The sequence below is a fragment of the Nomia melanderi genome, chromosome 2, assembly GCF_051020985.1.
Source record: "Nomia melanderi isolate GNS246 chromosome 2, iyNomMela1, whole genome shotgun sequence".
Taxonomy (NCBI): Eukaryota; Metazoa; Arthropoda; class Insecta; order Hymenoptera; family Halictidae; genus Nomia; species Nomia melanderi.
Genome location: NC_135000.1, coordinates 31,629,893 through 31,652,093, shown reverse-complemented (window position 1 = coordinate 31,652,093; position 22,201 = coordinate 31,629,893). Strand labels below are relative to the sequence as shown.

General features: G+C 51.0%; 5 protein-coding genes across 6 annotated transcripts; 3 read left to right on the top strand and 2 right to left on the bottom strand.

The window, feature by feature from the left end:
• Positions 1–4,717: 4,717 nt before the first annotated feature.
• Positions 4,718–6,514, bottom strand: tilB (touch insensitive larva B). The gene is made up of 2 exons (XM_076365093.1): positions 5,915–6,514; positions 4,718–5,828 (listed from the first exon to the last, which is right to left on the bottom strand). The coding sequence occupies exons 1-2, from the start codon at positions 6,241–6,243 to the stop codon at positions 4,877–4,879; spliced, it is 1,281 nt and encodes a 426-aa protein (XP_076221208.1). The 5' UTR covers positions 6,244–6,514; the 3' UTR covers positions 4,718–4,876.
• Positions 4,912–9,101, top strand: Rhp (GTP-Rho-binding protein rhophilin). Its single transcript, XM_076365092.1, has 9 exons — positions 4,912–5,199; positions 6,406–6,483; positions 6,565–6,948; positions 7,073–7,171; positions 7,284–7,554; positions 7,624–7,818; positions 7,902–8,134; positions 8,223–8,375; positions 8,440–9,101. Exons 2-9 carry the CDS (start codon positions 6,469–6,471, stop codon positions 8,638–8,640), a joined length of 1,551 nt encoding a protein of 516 aa, XP_076221207.1. The 5' UTR covers positions 4,912–5,199; positions 6,406–6,468; the 3' UTR covers positions 8,641–9,101.
• Positions 9,102–9,445: 344 nt separating this feature from the next.
• Positions 9,446–12,376, top strand: LOC116429919 (clavesin-2). The gene is made up of 4 exons (XM_031983450.2): positions 9,446–11,185; positions 11,263–11,573; positions 11,678–11,771; positions 11,850–12,376. The coding sequence occupies exons 1-4, from the start codon at positions 10,798–10,800 to the stop codon at positions 11,999–12,001; spliced, it is 945 nt and encodes a 314-aa protein (XP_031839310.1). The 5' UTR covers positions 9,446–10,797; the 3' UTR covers positions 12,002–12,376.
• Positions 12,377–12,477: 101 nt separating this feature from the next.
• On the bottom strand, positions 12,478–14,255 carry LOC116429917 (cobalamin trafficking protein CblD). Of its 2 annotated transcripts, none has more exons than XM_031983447.2 (5): positions 13,818–14,255; positions 13,596–13,734; positions 13,075–13,496; positions 12,780–12,996; positions 12,478–12,671 (listed from the first exon to the last, which is right to left on the bottom strand). In XM_031983447.2, exons 2-5 carry the CDS (start codon positions 13,732–13,734, stop codon positions 12,580–12,582), a joined length of 870 nt encoding a protein of 289 aa, XP_031839307.2. In that variant the 5' UTR covers positions 13,818–14,255; the 3' UTR covers positions 12,478–12,579. The 2 variants fall into 2 exon arrangements, with proteins under 2 accessions (XP_031839307.2, XP_031839306.2); XM_031983446.2 differs by having other exon boundaries at positions 13,836–14,249.
• A 6,375-nt stretch (positions 14,256–20,630) lies between these two features.
• Positions 20,631–22,201, top strand: LOC116429954 (homeobox protein Nkx-2.5). Its single transcript, XM_031983519.2, has 3 exons — positions 20,631–21,063; positions 21,127–21,215; positions 21,443–22,201. Exons 1-3 carry the CDS (start codon positions 20,772–20,774, stop codon positions 22,199–22,201), a joined length of 1,140 nt encoding a protein of 379 aa, XP_031839379.1. The 5' UTR covers positions 20,631–20,771.

Here is a 22,201-nt window from a genome sequence, read left to right as displayed (position 1 = left end):
CAATAGCAAGCCTAAAACTATTATCGGTTCGTACGATCGAATCGAGTTTATTTATTCGTCTTCCTTCCAACCGTTTATCCGTCTATGCATCGTTCGGGGTTTTTCCGAGACGCCCTCGAACTCGAAGAAGCTTCGAGCGATTGAAATACTATGGAAAATTCCATATAGAAAGATGGAATAGGGGGACGCGTTTCGAACAGCCTTCCGTCGAACGTGCCCCGCGGTTCCGATGGAACGGTGCCGGAAGCCGAACGGTTTCGATAATTCCGACGAGACGCGACGCGATACACGGATGCAGACTCGTCGCAAAGATTCCGTTGAAGCGATAGAAAGTTGGCGGATCGATAGGAACGGTCGGCTCGCCGCGCGGCGATCCCGAAGCCCCGCAACGGTTCCATCGATGCCGAGGGGACACGCTCGTTCTGGTTCGTAGCGGCACACCTGCGACGGATCGGCCGACTGGCGCGGAGACAGGCGGGGTCGCGTCGCGCGTCTCTCTCGTATCGTCTCGTATCGTCTCGTATCGTACCGTATCGTACCGTATCGTACCGTATCGTATCGTATCGTATCGTAGCCCGTCGAGTAGAATCGGCTGGTAGTACCTTGCTCGGTGGGACCACCGCGTGTCGCGTGCGTTGGGCGGGCGAGTGCACGGCTATCGGGCAACAGATTTCACGCGCTGGCGACGGTCGTCGAGACACCGTTCGTTCGGAAGGCACGGTGCGCGAGCGTCCGGAACGTCGAAGAGATTTCGGCCGACGAGATCCGTGGAACCGATGGCTCGTCTCACTTATCCGTTGGACTTTGTGCTCGGCAAAGAAAAGGAGTGCACGGTTTTCGAGGAACAACGAGTTCTCGAGCGACTCGGTGCGACGTCGAATCGACGCTGGAATCGCTGGCGGCCGTTGGCGAGGCCGATCGGTCGTATACCCGTGCGATCGTAGTTCGCAGCGAACGATCGGTCGTTGGCGACGTCCACGGTTCGCTGTTCGGTGAACCATCGACGGTACTCTTCGGATGATTTCGCGCACCGACGGTGTCGCGTTCTCGCCGTACGACCGATGCGACGACAACGATACGATGAACGTCCCCATCGTGTCGGGAGACATCGTCGACGAGGATGCCCCGAGACCGCGTTTCATTCGGGTGAGTAATAGCTTGGAACGTTCGCGATCCTCGCGTGGCCCTTGCTTCGCGACGAGTTTCACGGAGGAAAGCGAACGCGTTTCTCGCGAGGACGGTGGTGTACGTAGAATGGTGTGCGACGGAGGTGCGCGCGCGCGCGTGCAGGATCGACGATCGCGTTCGATCCAACGTCGGATCGTCGCGCATCGAGGATTCACCAAACGCCGTTCGAATCTCCGGGTCGCGATCGCGAATCGACCGGTGACCGAACGGACGCGAGATCCCTTCCCTTTCTCGCGAATGGTCGTCGCGCCACGTTACCTTCCGCGCGGCGAATAGCAAAGGTAAACGGATTGGCGATCCGAGTGGACGTGGCCGTTGCGCCGAGCGGACGATCGGATCTCTCTCGGTGGAAGGAAGGCGGCGGCGGCGGCGGCGGCGGCGGCACTCGACTCTCGCTCGCTCGAGCGGGTTCGACGCGAACCGACTCGAACGAGGACGGAGTCGAGCGAGTCGCGACGACGAGAACCGAGGCTCGCCGAGCCGGGGAGAGTGGGGCCCGGTTGGGACGCGAACGATCCGATCGGCCGACCGCGGAGAATCCCCACGGAAGGTGAGCAACCGTTGCGCGATGCTCGGCGTGCGATGCGCACCGATCGACGACACGCTCGACGCTGATCTCTTCGTTCGGCCCGTCCCCCCTGCTCGTCCTCCTCTGCCCCCATCGGTCCTCCGCGGGTCCCTCCTTCGCGCGTTCTCCCTCCTTTCGCGGACGCAACAACACCGTTCCACGGCCCTGGGAATTCCGCTTTCCCGTCGAAAAGAAACGCTCCGCGGAGGAAAGAGGAAACGTCGAACGCCGTGTGCACGGCTGCCGCTCATCCGCGAGGTTCGCGAGGTTCGCGAGGATTCTCAGTGCGAGCAGTGAAACGCGCGACTCGCGTCTTCGGATCGAACTATGCAACCCGAATCGGAACGATGAACCGATCGTCGTGCTCGTCGTCGTGCTCGTCGTCGTCGTCGTGGTCGTCTAGGTCGTGTCGCGAGTGCGATCGCGAGGCCGCGGTCGCTTCGGGTCGCTGGCTCTAACGAATGTCGTTCTTCGAAGCGGTCGGTTTCGAAGACGCGTCCCAGGATTTTGGAGTTTGCCCGCGGCGGACGCAGTTTGCGGAGAGCACGGGAGATCCTCGCGGAAACGGGGCGAACGGCGAACGGTTTATGCGCGTTGACGAGTCCAACGGTAACGTTTCGCCGATCGAATCCACGACGATGTTGATCCTGCCGGATTTAAAATTGCAGGTAAATCGCAAGTAAACGCGTGTCGCGCAGACGTCGCTCGGCGTAGCTTCTTCTGGGACGCGTCGCGCGACCTTTCCAGAACTCGAGGTTCTCGAGATCGCGAGTGCGAGGAAGACGGTGCGCGGCCGTATCCGATGTATCGCTGCGAATTCGGTTGGTAATTCGGTTGGTAATTCGGTTGGTAATTCGGTTGGTAATTCGGTTGGTAATTCGGTTGGTAATTCGGTTGGCAATTCGGTTGGCAATTCGGTTGGTAATTCGGTTGGTAGATCGGAGCGCAGATCGGAGCGCAGATCGGACCGTTTCCTGTTGCAACGCGAGCGTAAGCGGCGTGCCTCGAGCTCGGTAGAGCGTGCCCGGTGCTCTGCTCGATTCGCGAGCACCCCTGGCCGCGCAGCGAACCGACGGTTCCGAATGCGAATACGAAAACCGCGACGCTAGAAGCATTCTATAAGCACGCTAGAAGCACGCTCGATACGCGCTCGATCCCGTTAGGAGGTGCTATCTCGGCGTTCGCTTAAAACTCGGTCTCTCGGATGATCTCGTTCGGCCGCGGGATACGAGTTGCTCGCGCGAAGGTCTTCGACCGCGTTTCCCGCCTGTTCTCGACGCACCGCGGTTCCGCTTCCGTCCCGGCGTCTCGTTCTCGCGCTTCTCCGTCCGCGCGCATCCCGTCGCCTATTCCTTTCGTTTCTCCGGCGAAACGCGCGGCCGCCTCGACGCGGGGATCGAGCGGAGAGTACGGCGCTGCCGGTCAAACTAGAGTCGACCTTCGAATTTCCTGGATACGAGCGCGATACCGACGCGTCGTGCCCAACCGAATAAAGCGGCTCCACGTCCTTCTCCCCACCGCAGGCCGAAACGTTTCCCTCCTTTCACCGAGAGCAAGTTGGCTCCGCAGAATCGGTCCAACTCGCCGCTCGAAGCTTCCTCTCTCTCTCCCTTCCTCCGACTGCGCTAGAGCGGCGTTGCGCGAGAAACATTTCTCATGGTTGTCGATCGCCGAACGGTAATTTCGAAAACTGTCGGCTATATTACGGCCGTTGACCGTTCGGCCGTTCGGCCGTGCGGCCTTAATTATTCGACGAGCGAAAGGTGTCGAATAGTTGGACTCGATAATTTCTAAGCGTCGAAATCGAATCCCTGGGAACCGCGAAGACGCCGCGAAGACGCCGCGAAGACGCCGCGAAGACGCCGCGAAGACGCCGCGCATCCACTCGAAGCGGAACGCGTTTCCCCTGATGCGCCGTGCGTCGGAAAACCGCGAATCCTGTGAGTCGGAACACGGTTACGGTGCGTTCCCGTTTTCCCATTTTCCTATTTTCTCGTCTCACGTCCCTGCTGCCGTCTCGGAAAGCCCGTTAGTCAATCGCCTTCGGTCAACGAAAAAGCGACTTTCCGATTCGCAGCTTCGAGCGGACACGCCGTAGAGAGTGATCGAAGGCGAACGATGCGGCTACGAGACCGAATACTATGTTGAAGTGGACCTGTTACACGCCTCTGACCAAGAATCGCGCATCTCCGTCGAATCCGTCGCTGGACGACCGGGAGAAGAGGACGGACTTTGAAAATGGGACGTCGTCGTCGCCGACGTCGCCGCTGAAGCCGCCGCCATCGCGATTTCCGCGCATAGGAAAAACTTCTCCTTCTCGATCGGAGGACGTAGACGTTATCCGAGAATCCTCGTCGTCGAGAAAATCTCTGGGGGTGAGGAAAACACGAGACACAGTGTGTGCGTATGCTTCCGACTTGTGGACCGGCCCACTGGGGTTGCCAATTCGCCGAGTCGCCAATTCCAAAGAGATCGCCGAATCGCGTCGCGTATTCGTCACCGCGCGGCGTCTCCGTCTTCTCCGCCTCCGGTCGCGTTCCTGTCGCTCTCCAACTTTTCTCTCACGTTTCCTCGTTCCGTCGTGCATCTCGATAAAACAAGTATTCCTACCAGAATCGTTTTACGTGCAGGGCTCCGATCCACGGGTTGCCACTTGCCGGGGCAAGCTGCAGAACAAGCGAAGCAAACTCAACCAAGAGATCAACAAGGAGCTGCGGCTTCGAGCTGGCGCGGAGAATCTGTTCAAGTAAGCGACGCGAACGAACCCCAACACACATTCCCCTTCTTTACGATCGTTTGCCTTTCAGGGCGACCACGAACAGGAAACTACGGGAAACGGTTGCCTTGGAGCTAAGCTTCGTCAACTCGAACTTGCAACTGCTCAAGGAACAGCTCGCCGAGTTGAACAGTTCGGTGGAACTTTACCAGAACGTCGACAGGTCGGTGGTCAAAGGTTAAACCAGCGAAATAACCAAAGAATCGGTTCACGACTCGGCGCCTCTTTCTTTTCAGCGTGGAACCGGCGATGCCGATGATACCCCTGGGATTAAAGGAAACCAAAGATATCGACTTTCGAGATCCATTCAAGGTGAGCGTAACAAGGTCGCCACCGCGCGCCCGTTATTCCAACGCCGGAATCTCCGAATCGTTCCAATGTTCGTCTGGCCGGTGCTCTTCGCCGTACCCGGATCGCTCGGCGATCGTTCTCGAGAAATCCGGATGCTCCGCGGCTGGACCGATCTCCAAGTATTGTCGCATCGTCGTCGAGAATCGTTCTCTGGTCCTCGAGCCACGTTTATCCTCCGCGCCGATCAACTTGCCGCTACGCTCGGAATCTCTCTGGCCGAGAATCGGCAACGGACTCAGCCGCGGCATGGTTATCGCCAACTTACCGTTTATCGCGTTTCTCCGGGCTTCGCTGGCTTCCACCGATACCTCGCAGGGTAAAGTCAGCTGCAATATCTTTCCTTTGATCGCGACCCGAACGTAATCGGGATGCACGTCTACGTGGACGTAATCGGTGTCCAGGTACTTGTACACCGAAACCTCTAAAACCACGACATCGCGTTCCTCGTCGTTCAGCTTGAAGGGCACCTTCGGTTGGTTCACGTTATACGGTTTCCCCTCGGAATTGAACAATTTCGGCTCGTGGACGGTTCGCGGTTCCTTTCTCCGTTCGTTTGCTCGCTCCTCTCTTCGCAAAGCCCGCTCGGCGATCGCTACGCGCTCTTCCGGTGTGTGACGACTAACTCGTTTCCAAAACTGTTCGTTTTCTTGTTCGCCCTCGCTTGTATTCTCCTCCACGTTCCCATCCGAATTGAAAACCTCTGTTCCCGTGTTTCCAGCGCCGATTTCCTTTTCCCTCGTTCTCCTGTACTCGCCGTAACTTCTGACGATCTCTCCCTCGGTCGCCGAGTAAATCTGCAACGCTTTGATGCGATCGGATCTCTCGATGGGCAATCCATCCAGTTCTCTCAACTGCGTCAACGTGGCTATCGCGTAATCCCTGTACCCTGTGTAGTCTGCGCATGGATTCCCCATCAAAAACAGTTGTTCCAAATTCTCGTTGCATCTGTCAGGGAAGAAAGGACGCGATTCAGGCGTGGATGCGAGCGGATTCAAGTGTGAAATTAGCAAACGCAAACGTTCATCGTTTACCTCAACTTCTGGATGCCCCGTAGATCGCCGATAAAGTTCACCGTCAGGTCTAGCTTCTTCAAACTCTCCAGTTGTTCGAGGTTCTCGATATGTTCGATGTTGTTCAATGCTAGATTCAGATACTCGAGACTCTTCAGTCTGCTCAGATTCTCGAGCTTCGCGATCAGGTTGTTTTGCAGCAGCAAAATCTTCAAATCCTTACAGACGCGACCCAGCAGTTCGATTTTCTCGATGTTCTCTTGGTGTAGAGCAATCTCTTCGAGCGTCGCGATGTCGCCTTCGTTGTGCTCGGACCGTTTTCGTATGAGATCGAGCGTGATTCTGGTCATGTCCTCGATATCTTGAAAAATCGTCTCTCGTAGCTCGCGGCAAACGCGAGCGATTCTCCTAGCAAAGTTCTCCCCTAGGTTTACGGTTGCCAAGCAGCGACGATTATCGACTTAACGCGTCGTTCAGTTTCTAAAGCGTTGTTCCGCCATCGTGTTCCGCAGGACTTCATTCTCGAACACTACAGCGAAGATGGAGGAAGATACGAGGAAGCTATCGCGGATCTGATGGAAACCAGACAGGTGAGCGGACTTGGATGCTCGCGCGCGAGCAACGGTGGAGGAATCTTTGGTTATTCGCGAGAACGACGCTTACCTTTCCAGGCGACTCGGACGCCGACCAGAGACGCGGCTGGCATCGCGCTGTTGCTGCGCTACTACAATCAGCTGTACTTTGTCGAGCGTCGATTCTTCCCCCCCGATCGCAGCCTTGGCATCTACTTCGAGTGGTTCGACTCGTTAACGGGAGTGCCAAGCTGCCAGCGAACGGTCGCGTTCGAGAAGGCTTCGGTGCTGTTCAACGCCGGAGCGCTGTACACGCAGTTGGCCGCGAAGCAGGATCGCCGGTCCGCGCGAGGACTGGATCAGGCGATCGACGCGTTCCTCAGAGCCGCCGGTACATTTCGTTACATACACGAAAACTTTACGAACGCGCCAAGCATGGATCTCGGTCCGGACATGCTCGAGATGCTCGTCCAACTGATGCTGGTAACCGCGTCGTCCAATTTCTTAGCAATTTCTCTGCAACTTCTTTGCAATTTCTTCGAACGATTCGAGTTTGCGCCAACGACGAAAACGAAACGATCGATACGCGACCATTGGTGGTTTTCAGGCCCAAGCGAGAGAATGTCTGTTCGAGAAGCTGGAACTTCAGTCGGCCGAGGGGAGAAACGTCGACGTGTCCCTGGATCTAGCGCAGGAAGCATCGCAAGTAAGCGCAGATCGTCGTCGTCGAACGATAGGCGCGCAGCCATCGATCGTTTAACAAGTAAATCCGTCGAGAGTAAAAGTATTTTTATCCGAGACGCTTTCCGATCGCCTAGGTGGCAGCGGTTTACAACGAGGTTCACGGACTGATCTCGCGCGAGCCGGTCCGGGATTACGTTCCGGAGACGTGGATTTCGCTGATTCTGGTGAAACGCGAACATCACTTGGCTCTGGCGCACAAGCACCTCGCGCTCGGTTTGTTCGAGCGTCCGATCGGCGAATGGCGCGCAGAGACCAAGCTCGCGCTCGAGCATGCCCAAAAGAGCGACGGTAAAACGCAGCTGGACGCGAGCGTGCCGCGCGACGAGAACGAGAAGAAAATGTTGGGTGTGTATCGGCGTACAACGCTCGGCGTCTTTCGTTCCGCGTTCGTTCGATAATCGACCGTTTACACAGGAAAAGCGCATCTCAGAGAGGCGCTGGTCCTTCACGAGGAGAGCCAGAGGCTGCAACGGATGTGCAGGGACTTGAAAGCCAAGCAACCGCTGGCCAAGGTCCTGAAAGGTGTACAAGACTCTACCGTTGACAGCTACAACGCCATCGGCGACGAGGAGGATTTCCGAGGGCTGCTGGATCCTCCGGATATCGTTGGTAAGAAGGATCGATCCGAAACTACTGTCCCGAGAATTCCTCGATTCTGTCCCCGCTACTCGCAACGTCGTTCTCTTCGGAAGCAGCTTCCACCAAGTTTCAACTGAACATCACGCATCCGGACTTCGGGCAGCACGGTGTGGACGATCTGTTCAGGTCGTTGGGCCCGGTAGCTATATTCTCGGCCAAAAGACACTGGACCGCGCCACGGCTGATACAGCTCCAGAGGGGTCCCGACGGCGAGGGGTTCGGTTTCAGCGTCCGCGGTGACGCTCCCGTGATCGTCGCGGCGGTGGATCACAACTCGTTGGCCGACGTAAGCAACTCCGCCCCTCCGGTCCCGTCTAATTCCGTAACGTAAGATCGCGTTTCTTTCATTCTGCCGCGTTTCGCCGCTCTTTCAGTTGGGTGGGATGAAGGAAGGCGATTTCATAGTCGGCATCGGCGACAAAGACGTAAAGTGGGCTTCTCACGAACAGGTGGTGCGCCTGATAAAACAATCCGGAGACTTTATCAACTTGAAACTCGTCACGCCGATGGACAGAAATTACTTGAAGGTGAGCGCGACAGCGAGAACGGCGAGACCACGATCGTTCGACTAACGAGATTTACTCGTTCCAGAGGCCGGGCAAGGCCAATCAACAGGATAAAGGAAGCGTCTCCGCGAGCAGCTCTTCCGGCGTCTCCTCCGGCCAGCCGAGTCCCGCCGGGTCCGTCACGACCGCTCACGTGACCAAAAAGTTACCTTGGAATCCGTTCAAGAAATCGACTGCGCAGCGCGACAGCAGGGACCTGACGTTCGATAATGTTATCCTCAGATGATTCGACGACCGTTCGAGACGCGCGCTCTTCTCGGTTCTCCCCTTCTCGGAGAACGAAACGGGACGACGAAAAACGGAAGAGGCAGCTGGGAGGCTCTCCCCCCTTTCTCTCCTTTTTCTCCTTTCTCTCCTTTCGCGTGCGGCCCCAGGCGAGTCCGTTCAACGCGCATCCGCGAAAATCCCCGCGGTACACCCACCGTGTACGGAAAGGATCACGCGTTTTCTTCCGAGACCGACACCGGATTCGACGCATCGCGTTTCGTCGAACGAATGCCAATGAGATACCACGTATATTTACACGTTCGCCGATCGAGTCCGGAAAATCGCCCCCGTTCCGATTCCATTTTCTCCAACTCGATCAACGTTATTCTCCCCGAGTATGCATATGCGTATCCGTATACGCATCTACGCGTAAGTTGTATGCTAATTACATGTTGTTCGAAACGAAACGAAATGTCTCGATTCTTTTCTCGTCGCCCATCCTCCTTGCATCTGAACGATTTTCAAACGAATCGTTCGTTCGATCGACACGCGCGGAGACTGCTCGAGAAAGCGCGGAAGGGTACGGAACATATATCTCTAGTGCAGCCGAAGCGCAACTTTCACCTAGACCGGGAACGTCGCGACACACGATCGATTGCGCAATCGAGCGTATGCAAAGAAACGCTGTAACGCGTAACGCGTAACGCGTAACGCGCGCGACCGTACTGTAGTCCGCAGAGCATATACCGTACACCGTAGACCGTAGCGGAAGCGTTTACAACGTTCGAAAAGTGTGACGAGTACCGAGGTAAGTAAAAGCAAGTCGATCGAGCGGCAATTGCTGGAAGTATCGTGGAAATTTCAGAAAAATCCCGAGTAGACCGTGCAAGGGAAACGATTTTACTCGATTGCACGATCCTTGGGGTAGTCCGAGAGAAGGAGCTGCAGGACGCGCCGCGCAGCCCACCGATTCTCCACCGAAATTCAAGGTCCGAGGTCCTTTCCATTCGGAAGATAGTGAAAAAAACGGGGTACAGCCTCGATAGTCATCGAACCGATCAAAAGTGGAGCCACGGTGAAAGTAACCTGTAAGATTACGAGAAGAAAGTGAATCTTCGATTGGTCGCTGGTTCGTTTCTCGGCCAACCTTTTCGCCCGTATGAAAATCCGAGGATTTCGATCGCGAGCACGATCGTCGCGCGACAGATACGGCCGATTCCTCGAACGAACCGAAAGGCAGAGACCGATAGTTTTCGAAATTGGAATAGTCGCGGTTCGCATCGGGAAAACGATATCGATTCGACGCCAGAAACGGAAGAAAAACGCAAGACACGAGGGGAAGAGTTCTTCCTGCTGCGCGAGCTGTGCAACGAGGCGGTAACACCGGTAAGAGCGACGCGTTAAATTAATTGACCGAGCAAACGAGCTCAAGTTACTTTGCTCAAAGTCGGTCTAGCAGGAGCTCCAGGTTTGTCGACTTGGCCGTATATACGTACGCGTGTACTCGCATGTACGTGTCTGTAGATCCTATACAACGAACATCTTATTCGTTTTCTTCCGACGCGATCCCGATCGAAATTGTGTCAGCTTCGTTCGTGGAGTAAGTAGAACGATCCGAAGGAATGCTCGTTTAAACGAATTCTGTGATTAGACGCGGTTCCGCGAAGTGTGCCGAACGAAGGAAAATCCTGATATTTAGAAGAGAAATGTGAATTTCGAGAATCGCTCGAAACTAACGGGACCCGAAAGGAGACGACCGGCTACACGCGAACAGTGCGAGGCGAAGGAGTGCGCGCGCGCGCGAGTTCGCTCGCCCGCTCGTTCCCTCGCTCGTAATAGAAAGCGCGGCGAAGAATCGCGAGGACAACTGTTCTCTGGCGCGTGCATCGGTGCCGGACTTTCTCTTGGACGACGAATCGTAGAATGGCGTAAGAGAACTCGTCGGGTCTCGTAACCGTCCAGAACTCGCGTGAAATTCGAACGAGCAAAACGAGGACGCGACGTCGATAAAAAGGGAAGAGGGGTCTGAAAACGCGGGCCGCGTCGGCTCCCGGAGAAATTCGAACGACAGTGATCGGTGGTGTTTCGAGGAAGGCGACGGGGCGACGGACCGACGGCCGGCCGAACGGAGAGACGAAGAGGGGCAAATAGGGCAAAGGAACGAGGCACTGCGAGGATGGCCAACTCGGTGGAAGAACACGACTACGGCTGTTCCTTGTCGGAATCGACGAAACTGATCGCTCGGGAAGAGCTGCGGGAGGACGACGCGATCAAGAAACAGGCGTTGGATCAGTTTAGACAGTGGATCGGCAAGCATCCGAATATAAAACGGTGCAGAACCGATGCACCTTTCCTCCTGAGATTTCTCCGAACGAAGAAATTCAGTTTGCCGCTGGCGCAAGAAATGCTCGAACGATATCTGACCATTAGGCAAGTGTACCCGAACTGGTTCCAGAATCTGGACATCGAAGACCCGGATATCGAAGCTATCGTGGACGCCGGCTATTTGATACCGTTGCCTCGGCGAGATCGCCACGGTCGACGCGTGATACTCTCTTGCGCAGGTAAGTATCGGCAGCTACATAGAGACCTTTCGATAGAAATACCCTGCTGACTCGTACACCTTTCCGCTCTGTTTAAGGCCGTTTCGATCCGTACAGATACACTTCCGCGCAAATGGCTCGGGCCCACAGTCTCGTGGTGGAGGCTCTAATGGACGACGAGGAGAATCAGATTCGCGGATACACGCACGTCAACGACGAATCCGGACTGACGATGGGTCATTTGAGCGCCTGGTCTCTCACCGATATACGTAACATGTTGCGATGCATTCAGAACAGTACGCCCATGAGGCACAAGGAAACGCATTTCGTCAATATTCCAAGTTGCGCGAACAAAATCATCGAATTTGCTATCTCGCTGCTAAACGACAAGCTGAAAGCCCGGATCTCGGTACGTCCCTACGTATATTTCCTTCAATCCTTCTTCCGCTATTCGCGTTCGCAAACCGTCTCGAACTTCTCCAATCCGAATAATTTCGTTCTGTTCTCGATCAGGTGCACAAATGCCTCGAAGAATTAAAGGATGCGATCGATCCAACGATTTTACCAAAAGAATACGGCGGAGAAGTTCCGCTCTCCGAAATGATCGGTACGTACATTCTCGTTTCCGCGATATCGTTCGGACTCGCGAGAAACCTATTCACGTCTCGTTCTTACATTTTTTCAGCCGAGTTCAAGAAGAACTTGAGAGCCCAAAGAGACGGAATAAAGGCGCTCGACGACATGTACATAGAAATATCCTCGGACGATTGTCGGTTTTCCTCCAACGACGATTTGAGCGGCATCCCTGGATCGTTTCGAAAATTGGAAGTCGACTGACGGTCTTTCCTTTCGGCGCGTGAATCGATTTCCGTATTCTTCTGTATCCAACGGATCCCCTTCAGTTCCGATTTATCCTAGACACTATAGTCGAACGCGTATCGCGTATTTTCAAGCGATGCACCCGGGATATCTCGTTGCGAGCTACGAGGCCAAAGTTTCCTCTTCTTAAGAATCTTTCGCATCGCGTTCTTTAGGCTACGCACACGCGCGCGTACCAAAAGTATCGGACGTTTCTTCTGCCGGTGGTATTAGTTACCTACGATTCAATAGAAACTTTTACGCTATTTAATCACGCGTATTACCTTAATTACATGTATCTCTGTAAAGTGTAAAGCAGCAACGTGAAAAGAGGTAAAAGAGGTAAAAGAGGTAAAAGAGGTAAAAGAGGTAAAAGAGGTAAAAGAGCGAGTGAAATTTCGACGAAGATGACGACGATCGACAATGTGCTACGAGATAGGGAAGAACACTGCCTGTGAACGGTTTCTAATGATATTATTTCTTTTGAAATCTATACAGAATTCCCTCGGCAACATGAAACGCAGCAACCACACAACACTCTACCGAGATTATTCGCTTCATTGAAATTCGTGGAGACTCACGAAATCGTAATCGCGCAGTAACTCCCTCAAAAGAGCCGTACTCGCTGGCGCTGTAGTGTAGAGACTTCCTGCAATGTACAGAGTGAATTGTCGCTCCATCTTAATCGAGAGTTTAACGAGAGCCGGTGATTCGTTTTGCAATCTTTCCAATATAAACCGTACATCTCCCTACTCACCTATGAAATTTTTTTCGTTATCCTCGTGTAATATCACTTTACAATTCTTCCTATGTACTATTTTAAATCCTAAGCAACGAAAACGCTCATCCGTCTCGTACAAAGTGCTATTCTTTTGCAAGTTCAAGTGCGGCTGCCCACTGAACGGATTGATGAAATCGGCCCAATATCCGATCATCTTTAACTTGGAGCAAATATCGTGCGCCGCCAACACAAACTACCGAGAACAAAGGGAAAGCTGGTTCAACGATTCCGACTGCTCGTCGTCGATTAGAATTAATCGATGAACACTCACGTATTTTGCGACTCTTTCTATTTCCATTTCTCTGCTCCACCTAGACGCTCTACAACCGATTCTCTGACAAATAGTAATTATGGTGAGCTGAGGCGAGCCAGCGTCCAGACATCCAGGAAATAATTCCTCTGTACCTTTTCTCAATAACAATGGACATTCCTGAACGGTGCATTGTAGCTTTGGCCACTTGTCGTTAGCTGTCGACCTACCGGTCCGGCGGGCTGGTCGTTTTTCCAAATAGTCTGTACAAACCCGTTGTTGTTCGTCGTTGTTGGAAAAGTTAAGCATCTGGGTTCTCACCTGAGCTGTGGTGGTTACATCGGACCAGCCAGGTCCGACGCTTCCAGGTAGGTAAAATCGGAATCCTCTAGGAGTTAGCAATTCCCAGTTGGAGTTCATACCAAGTACGGACCCATCCATATCTAAAATCAGCAAGCAAAACGCGAAGGTGTTTCGAACTGTTTGCCGAACCGTATACGGCGTAAGCATTCAAGCCATCTCCTCGATTAGTAACAATATACCATCCAAATTCTCGCCATCCGCTTTCACCATTTTCTGCGTGTTCGTATTTTTATCGCTACGTCGGGAATAACAATTCCTCGACAGGAGATTCAATAATGGATAGTGCTTGACGCTTCTTACACATTTCACAGAAAACATCTGAAAAGAATCACAACACGGAGGTTATGATTGACAAGTTTTTCCAGTACGAACGCCAAACGACTGCTCGTTAGCTTGTTTACTTTCCCATTCGTCGTTACCGTTCAAACGCGATTCACATGCTACACCCAGAATTTCTTTATCGTAAATACTCGTTTTCCGTAGGTTATCTAACTTTTATGTTCCTCCAAAAATCACTCGTACACATATCAAACAATTTGCAATGATACTGATGCAACGTTAACTCTCCGATCTCCAATTGGATTTTAATGCAAACACAGACTTAAGAGACACGCACAGACGTTGCGTCTCGTGGAAATTTTTGGTTAGGGCTTCGGGCTCTCGAGACCCCCGTACCATTTCGGTGTCCCGTTCGATCCTATCGACAGTGCCGACAATACTATATTTTAGGTTTCCCAGTGGATTGGAAGTTACTTTCTCTAACGATTCGTCGATACAAATCTTATTTTATACGATTTATACGTGCGATCATGATTATTAGTTGAGTAGTTTTATAAATGAACAGAGGGTATAGTAGAACAGTGGACAGCGAAATACATTGTACGCACAGTCTGTATGTATCTTGAGTCTGTGCACAAGATATCCAATCTACCTTATCCGCGGTCGGTGCGGTACCCAGAGTATTATCTCTTTAGTCATTCTCTATTTTACCTTCGGTAGGTAAGGTAAGTTAGTTTCAACTATTCTGGATATATTCGTATTGCAAAATTAGAAAAGTTTTCATTTATTTACCATTCACTGTAAAATCTTACGTATCACATTCATAGTACATTAATCGAAAAATGAAAAATGAAAAATGAAAAATGAAAAATTCAAAAACTTTGAACTGTCCGGGAAATACTGTTCGTTTGGTTATTCGTTAATTACGCGGGTAAATGCATGCAGCTTGAATTATTCTCGAGAACGAGAAATAATGATGGACGAAGGACGGTTATCTGTAGCCTCTAGGAACGAACGATTCAAGGGCCGAGGAATCGCGCTAGAAACGAAGGGAGTTTGTTGACACAAGGTTCCAGTAAGGTAATTCAAGGATGGGAATTATCTTCAAGTGCTGCCATAGACACGCTTTCCTTTTTTTCCCACAGAAAGAAACGGGCCGGAGCGTGTCTTCGTTCGACGTGAAATTTATTAATGGGCCTTCGCTGTTCCGGCCTCTTGAAAATTACAGATTTTTTCCAAGAACTCTGGAAATAGTACCGACTCGTAGTCGGTGTACGTACATTGCACTGATTTCTCAATTGCGGTGTTTAACCCTTTTCAATTGCAACAAAGGATTATACTAAAAAATAGTGAAGAAGAGAATCGAATAGATTCGGAATATATCTGTCTTTGAACCGTTTCATTTTATTCTCCTTACACGATGAGTATCTTTTCTCTCACTTAATTATTAATCGAAGTAACATTGTAATAAGATTGCTGAAACTGAATTGACATTTTACAAGACCAACTTTCCACCGATAAATTACGAGTTAATTGGACGTCGCGGTTAATCGACGAGAATGTAAACGATCGAAGGGAAGCTGTCAGAGAACATATTACCGCATAGATTATTTGTTTATTTTCTCGTTCGAGCGTTTCAGGAGAGGCACGGTGAAAAGAAGCGTCGCGTCGCGTCGTCGTAAATTGTGTCGCGTTAAGAACAATGGCGGTAGCTCGGTTCCCGCGTGGTCAGCGTCGAAGATACGTCGAGGCCGCGACGTGATGTTTACCAGAACACACGGATCATCCCTGTCTCAGTATTTAAGTTTTGAACAACAAATAGAAGACGTCGGATAGCGATCCAATTACCCGGTTGTTCGCTACCGATGCCTGCAGCGTTCGTACCCACGGTTATAAATAAGTTGACGCGTAACGCGTTCCATTCTCGCGCAATTAACTCTTCGAATGACTCGTTCTTCTTTCCATTTACATCGTTTCCCCAGCTTCGTTTCGATTTTAGAAAGAAATCTGTTGCATCGATCTAGATACTTTTACGCGAAAATGAATAGAAAACTGTCGCGACCCCTCCTGTCTATTTGGGAAGAGAATCGAGACAGATATTCCCTTTCGCGTAATCGTTTATCGACCGTCGTCCGACAATCGCGATCGCGCCAAAACTTCTTTATTCCGTTAAAAGATCGAAGAATTTCCAGTGATTCCTTTACATGTACCTATACAAGGTAGAAGAAAAATGTATAGATTGCAGGCGTCCCACTGTCCCAGCGACAGGAAAGCGACGCAATACCGTCGAAGAGGGTGGTGCGGTATGGAAGTGAAAAAAATAGTTCCCAGGAAGAAAGCGGACGACCTTATCGAAAACGCGGGCGAAGTTTCTGGCAAATGTGTCTGCGTTTTCGGTTGCAACGTAGGAAATAAAAGGAGGGATGCGCCCGTCTAGACATCCAGATCCACGCAATTGTCTGGGCCCACTCGTGAGAAAACGACGAAAGTCTTCCCAACGCTGTGCGCTCTGCCTACATAAGTGCAGAAACGTTCTGTCGGGCTTGTCTTCTTTCGACACAATGGCCGCACGGTCCCCTGTCGAACACTTGTACGCCTTGTAATTCGCCCGACCCTCGACCCCCGACTTTCCCATTCCTCTTTTTTTCTCCGTCGAGCACGTTTACATTTTACATTTTTTACAGCGCAACGTCGTTGTTGTAAAACATTTGTCGTCGTAACGCGCACTAATCGACGGAGCTTTTGCATTGTTGCCGAATCGGGAACAGGAAGAGGAAGCAATATTTTGAGTCTCGAGTCTTTTGTTCCGGTAGAATGATGTCGATTATCGTGTTTCCGGTTCTGCGGACCAGAACCCGCAGAGATCCAGATGCTTCGATTAGCGTACCCTGCTGTACTTTACAACGATTCTACCTATTTTTTTACGTGACTTAGCGACACCGTTTCATCGGCTGATTTATTATTTCACCGAGACCACAGTGCACAGCATTGAAATCTATTAGGGTAGAATCGAGCAAACGAATACAACGAGGACACTATTTCATGATTACGGGTATACAACTTCTCCGAGTATTCGACTGCCGCGAATGCCACGGATAGATTTTCTCTTCGAAGCGATAAAAGCGAATAACTCGGAACAGTGGACTATTAAGAAACGAAGGGAACGTTGGAAAGCTGCAACCGGGTCGCGTATCGCCGATTCCGTGCAAATTATATGCAACCCGGCGTCTCGGAGTCCGATGACGCGGTGCCCGAGAAAAGGGGGGCAAGAGAGGGAACGGGGAGAAGTCGGAAGACTCCTTCCGGTCGAATCGATACCCGTCGCTCGTCTGTCGGTCCATTGTCCGATCGTTGGTCACGTAGCGAACGGTATAAGCGGTGACAGGGCGCAGATCCTGGAAAAGAGCGCAGAGCCAGCCACCGTGGACGCCATGGGCGGCATTTGACCCCCCACGAGCCTGAAGCAGAAGATACGCCACCGTTGCCACGGGATTTTTCTATAAACTTGTACATGGATAGGCCATCCGACTCCACATGCGGCTATTTAGACGCGAGGCGACGGCACAAAGGGTCCTTTTGTGCCGGGCCAGCGTCGACGGACCCGTGCCTGCAACTGGACACCACATTGCACAACTCGATTCTAATGAAAGTTTCGACTATAACGATATTCCTGTCGCACCTAGGTATGCGCGTACGTACGCGTCTGCGCGAATCCTCGCAGTGGCGCGAAATCGAAAACGGCCACGGAAATAGTGGAAAGGCTGGGCTTTTCTAAAACAGCGCTTTCGGAAATTCTCCAGAAAGACGGAAAGTGCCGGTGCAACGATCCCTAAACGAAGAATTTGTTTAAAAATTGGTCGGCCGTGGACCGCGGCGGCTTCACACGACGCTGGGTCCTCCAGACGCCGGCGGCGCTTTCCCACAATTAAGAAGGCGCCTCGGTATCTCTTGGCGCCTACCATGCACCACACCGTACCCTCGCGGTTCACGCACGCGCCGCTTCTCTGTGATTGTACGTACGTTCAATGAGACTCGCCACGAAATAATAAACACGCGTATCAACCGTGAACGGATTAATCGTGGTTTTCATTCATCCCGATAGCGAGAATTCCCATTCCCAGTGTTTGCCATCCTAAAAAGATGAGCCGTAGAACACCTTCCTCCGCGATGAAATTTTCAAACTATTTCGTCACTTCTATTAATAATATTCTATCATTGAACGATACGTCTATAAAAATAACAAGATCGTTCGCGCAATATGGAGGAGAACGTCGACGAAGAGAAGATAAGAAAACGACGATGGTCGATTGTAAACTTTGTTTCGATTCTTCGCGAACGGTATAAAGATAGTTGTTAGCTGTTGGATTACGTTTATTACCGTGATTAATTTACGAGATCAATGAAACGGCACGTTAGAAGTGCAACATAATGCTGGAGTGTGTCGTAAATGTAAATTGGAAACCTTTGAGTGTCTACTGTAAAAAGACTCTTGGGCTACTAGGGTTAATCGGAGTACCAAAAGAGCGAATGAGTAACTCACTGGTTTTTTACACGGTGGTTATACGATTTACATTCTAAATATCTTCTCGAGATTCTGCTCGACGGCGAGCAACGGTAAAATCTGATTACACATTATTACAACTTTAATAAAACGAGATTTCCTCTTCCATTCGAGATAATTGAAATTAATATTGTAGGGCATGCGTTTTTCATGCGGTGCGAACGATTAGATTAGGGGCGACGAGTCGTGCGAAAAGAAATAGCTGCGCAATCTAGAGAGCGATCGAAAAACTGTCACCTATTATTAAACGGCCTAGCGTAATATGACGTAGCGTGTTGTCCAAATAGTAGATAGGCGCGAAATAGATCGCAAGAGCGCGCATAGAGAACGAGAGAAATATGAAACAGAAGAATTCTGTTCGAAAAGAATGAATCGTCGGCGAGCCGAAAATTTCTGCAAAAATTGAAGCGGAGAGGGCAGGATGCTACCACTTAAAGGAGGCGATTTTTCGAATTCCAACCACAGGCGTCAAGGGTTCCCGGCGCGGCAGTTCAAAATGCGCGTCTGGAGAATGTTACTTTCGACTCGCCGATGTTGCAGAGTAGGAAAAAGGGCCCCCGAGGAACTCGTCCTGGTGCTTTTCACTGAGAAAAATGGATTGTTTTGTTTTCCTTAACGTTCCCGTTCTACGAGCGATCCAGCTCCGAAATCGAAACCCTTCACCGATTCGTGACTGCTGTCGATTCGTATGTATAAAGTCTATTAAAAACGATAAAATAGTAGAAAGTTCGATGGGCGGATCGAGCAGAAGGTTGCGAGTTTGCAGACAGAATAGTCGAAAATACCAGAGAATCGGCAACTGGAGGGGCACAGAAAACTCTGCGATTAAAAGATCAATCGAAGGGATTGCGAATTGATTTGAAGAACGATGTTCGTTAACGATCAAATCCGAGATAATTGAAAGTTAATGCGACGAAGATACGGCCGCGTAAGCTCCACCCTTGCGCTGTACCATTTTCGTCGAGCCAGGAACGAGAGCAGGCTAATAAAATGATAGAAGGCGGTAATCGAGCGGATCACGATTTAATCGCCGGTTTTAGAAGCGTCGTTCGCGGTATGTCTGGATTGGTTCGGTTGTACAGGCATAGGCGGGCCTTCGGTCTCCTCCTCCGCCCCAACGTTAGTCACCGCGTTATGGCCGTCCCAACCTAAAGGCAAAAACCGATTTGCCATCCCGTTAATCGCCTCCTGCTGCACTTCCGATCCTCCTAATTATTACGCGTCGCGAGCTTGCATTCTACTTTTCTCTTTCTTTTTTTCCTCGAGAGCCCGAATCATCCGTCGTATTTCACCCCTTCGCTGCTCTTTTCGAGAACCAACGAACAGAACGTTCCGAATCAAAGACACTTTATCATTTTTCCCTTTTGTTTCTTTGCAGGATAATTAAGAGAAAAACTAGGAATAACTTTGATCGATAGTACATATTCTTGTTAAAGGAAGAAGGTGTTGTGAACCGGATCGGTTCGCGATCAAATGCAAATCGCTACTGCTTCGAGTGTAGATACGTATTTGAAACTTAATAGATTCTGTATCATCTTGTAAAGAGCGGTCTCTACCGAAAACCACGTTTTAGCCGCAAGATTTGCTTGGTCTTAACACAGAGATTCGAAGATTCATCCCCCAGGTTCCCAAAAAATCCCCGAAAAGTCCGAAATCCGTCTCGTCACCACACCTACCAGTGGTCCCAACGAATCCCAAAAGTGACATAGGTCGCGTGGGGGTGAATCAAAGTCTCCAATCAGGCAACCTCGAGCCTCGACCACCCCGTGGAGAGTTGGGTGAGCTGGTAAAAATGTTGGTTCGAAGACGCAGCCAGTGGGCAACGCACAGACACGCGCGCACACGGACGTGGACCGGCCGCGGCGGTGCTCCAGCACCATGAGACCAACACTTGACTCCCTCGGAAGAGCAAGTCACATTACACGTCTGCCCTCCGGCCTGATCGTTCAACCGTGACCATCCCCCAGTTTGACGTTTAACTGTCACGCGGACTTGCCGAAACTAGTCCGAGCGAGTGTCAACGGGGCCGTAACGAGCTCGGTACGGGGTTTTATTGTTCCGACGATACGCGTCCCCCGCGTTTATTACGTTTCGAGTGCGATTCAAGGGCTCGACGAAAAAGATCGTTCAGAATCGATGGAAACTTGAACCGCGACATCGATGGTACTTACCGATGGTGTTTCTGTCAAGTGTTCGTAGAGGTTTTGTGAACTTTCAGGTCATTCGGATTATTTTCAGTTGAATCGCAACACGAGGCTCTGCGAGAGACACTTCGATGTTGCGATTGGAACTTTTTGGCAATTTCAATTTGAATTTGAGAGAGGCCACTTGATCCGAACTGTCCAGGAATCGGTGGACTAAAGAACTACGCGAGTGAATCGAACGAGCGCGGATATTGCTGTCGGATATTTCGAGGACTCCTTGGCTCGTCGACGTTTCAGTAGTTTGATCGTTTATGAAAGTTTCAGTGGACTTTATTGTTCGGAAGATTCGAAAATTATGAGAATGTATTAGAATGTTGCCTTCCTCGATCTCTGGAACGCCGTTCAGCGTCCGCGACATTCTCAGCGAGGATCAGCAGCTAGGCGTCATGGATTCCTACCCCGTCGCTCATCATCAGCACCAGCTGCAACAGCAACACGTTTCTCAAGATTATTACAACTACATTGTACCAGAGAATCAATGGGAATTTGAGAAGTTCAAGGAACAGTCGATGCAGTCTTATCCACATTATCCGGATTTGAATCATGTTCACCAGTTGAATCACGTCGCTCCGCCGTATCAGGAGCCTCCTGTCATAGAGGATGGTAAATAGAGTTATTCTTTAAATTCTCTTGCAGTGGTGTCACGATTGTACGATGATTTTACAGGCAACGTTGTCACATCGAGCAAGACGGAGTTGAGGAAAAGTCAGTCGGGCAAGAGGACGAAGCGGAAGCCAAGGGTGCTCTTCTCTCAGGTAATTTACCAACTATTTCGATGATAATTGTTCAGAGAACAATTATTTGACAGCTTTTTGTCGGTCATTGGAAAATTGGGATTACTTGTTCGAATTGACATTCGTGTAACTACACTTCTAAACGAAACCTCTGTGTTCCAGAGAAATAAAGTATCCTTCTTTTTTTTTCAAAGATTTTCAAATAGAACTATCGACGCGATCTCAAGAGATTCGAATGATTTTTCCAGACGCAAGTCTTCGAACTGGAGCAAAGATTCAAACAGCAAAGATACCTTAGCGCCCCGGAGAGAGAGCTTTTGGCTCAAACGCTGAAGCTCACCAGCACACAGGTGAAAATCTGGTTTCAGAACCGACGATACAAGAACAAACGGGCGAGAATCGAGGACGCGGAGAAACTGCAAGCTCAAAACATGAAGAACCAATCGTTGAAAAAGATCTCTGTCCCCGTGTTGATCAAGGATGGGAAACTAAACCTGCAAGACACTTACAATCCAGCGATGAACCCTTACTGGTCGAACATGAGGCCCGAATTAACGGTAACGATGCAACCCGACTTCCGGATGAACGAAATGCGCGTCAGCCCCGAATTCCGACCAAACAATGGCGACGTGCGAATCGACTCCAACATCAGCCCCGAGTTTAAAGCGGACATCGGTTCGGACATGAGCGGAAAATCGAGTTTAAACGGCGATCTGCAGCCCAGACAGCACATCATCGGCACAGCAGACTACAGGAACAATCTGCCGATCGACTGTCAAAGACAAATCAAAACGGAGTACAAAGACAACGAAGTTTCGCCGTTTCCAGAGATGAAGAACCTCGCGACGGACATGAAACCGATCACCAGCGACGGCAGATCGGTGATGGACGTCTCGAGCAGCGACTACAGCTTCGGCAACTACTTGGCACCGGCTAATTATCAGATGCAGTACGTCAATTACATGGAGCAGGTGCCAATGGAGCAGAATCTTCAACGATTGTGGTAA

Bases quoted from the DNA above. Each gene is read 5' to 3' on its own strand.
- tilB (XM_076365093.1), bottom strand. From the start codon at position 6,243: ATGACCAGAATCACGCTCGATCTCATACGAAAACGGTCCGAGCACAAC. The intron at 5,829-5,914 runs GTAAACGATGAA...CTTCCCTGACAG, and splicing joins CGGGGCATCCAGAAGTTGAG to ATGCAACGAGAATTTGGAAC.
- Rhp (XM_076365092.1), top strand. The intron at 7,555-7,623 runs GTGTGTATCGGC...CCGTTTACACAG, and splicing joins GAACGAGAAGAAAATGTTGG to GAAAAGCGCATCTCAGAGAG. The intron at 7,819-7,901 runs GTAAGAAGGATC...TCTCTTCGGAAG, and splicing joins GGATCCTCCGGATATCGTTG to CAGCTTCCACCAAGTTTCAA.
- LOC116429919 (XM_031983450.2), top strand. From the start codon at position 10,798: ATGGCCAACTCGGTGGAAGAACACGACTACGGCTGTTCCTTGTCGGAA. The intron at 11,186-11,262 runs GTAAGTATCGGC...GCTCTGTTTAAG, and splicing joins CGTGATACTCTCTTGCGCAG to GCCGTTTCGATCCGTACAGA. The intron at 11,574-11,677 runs GTACGTCCCTAC...GTTCTCGATCAG, and splicing joins AGCTGAAAGCCCGGATCTCG to GTGCACAAATGCCTCGAAGA.
- LOC116429917 (XM_031983447.2), bottom strand. From the start codon at position 13,734: ATGTTTTCTGTGAAATGTGTAAGAAGCGTCAAGCACTATCCATTATTG. The intron at 13,497-13,595 runs GTATATTGTTAC...TGCTGATTTTAG, and splicing joins GGATGGCGAGAATTTGGATG to ATATGGATGGGTCCGTACTT. The intron at 12,997-13,074 runs GTGAGTGTTCAT...TGTTCTCGGTAG, and splicing joins TAGAAAGAGTCGCAAAATAC to TTTGTGTTGGCGGCGCACGA.
- LOC116429954 (XM_031983519.2), top strand. From the start codon at position 20,772: ATGTTGCCTTCCTCGATCTCTGGAACGCCGTTCAGCGTCCGCGACATT. The intron at 21,064-21,126 runs GTAAATAGAGTT...ATGATTTTACAG, and splicing joins GCCTCCTGTCATAGAGGATG to GCAACGTTGTCACATCGAGC. The intron at 21,216-21,442 runs GTAATTTACCAA...TGATTTTTCCAG, and splicing joins CAAGGGTGCTCTTCTCTCAG to ACGCAAGTCTTCGAACTGGA.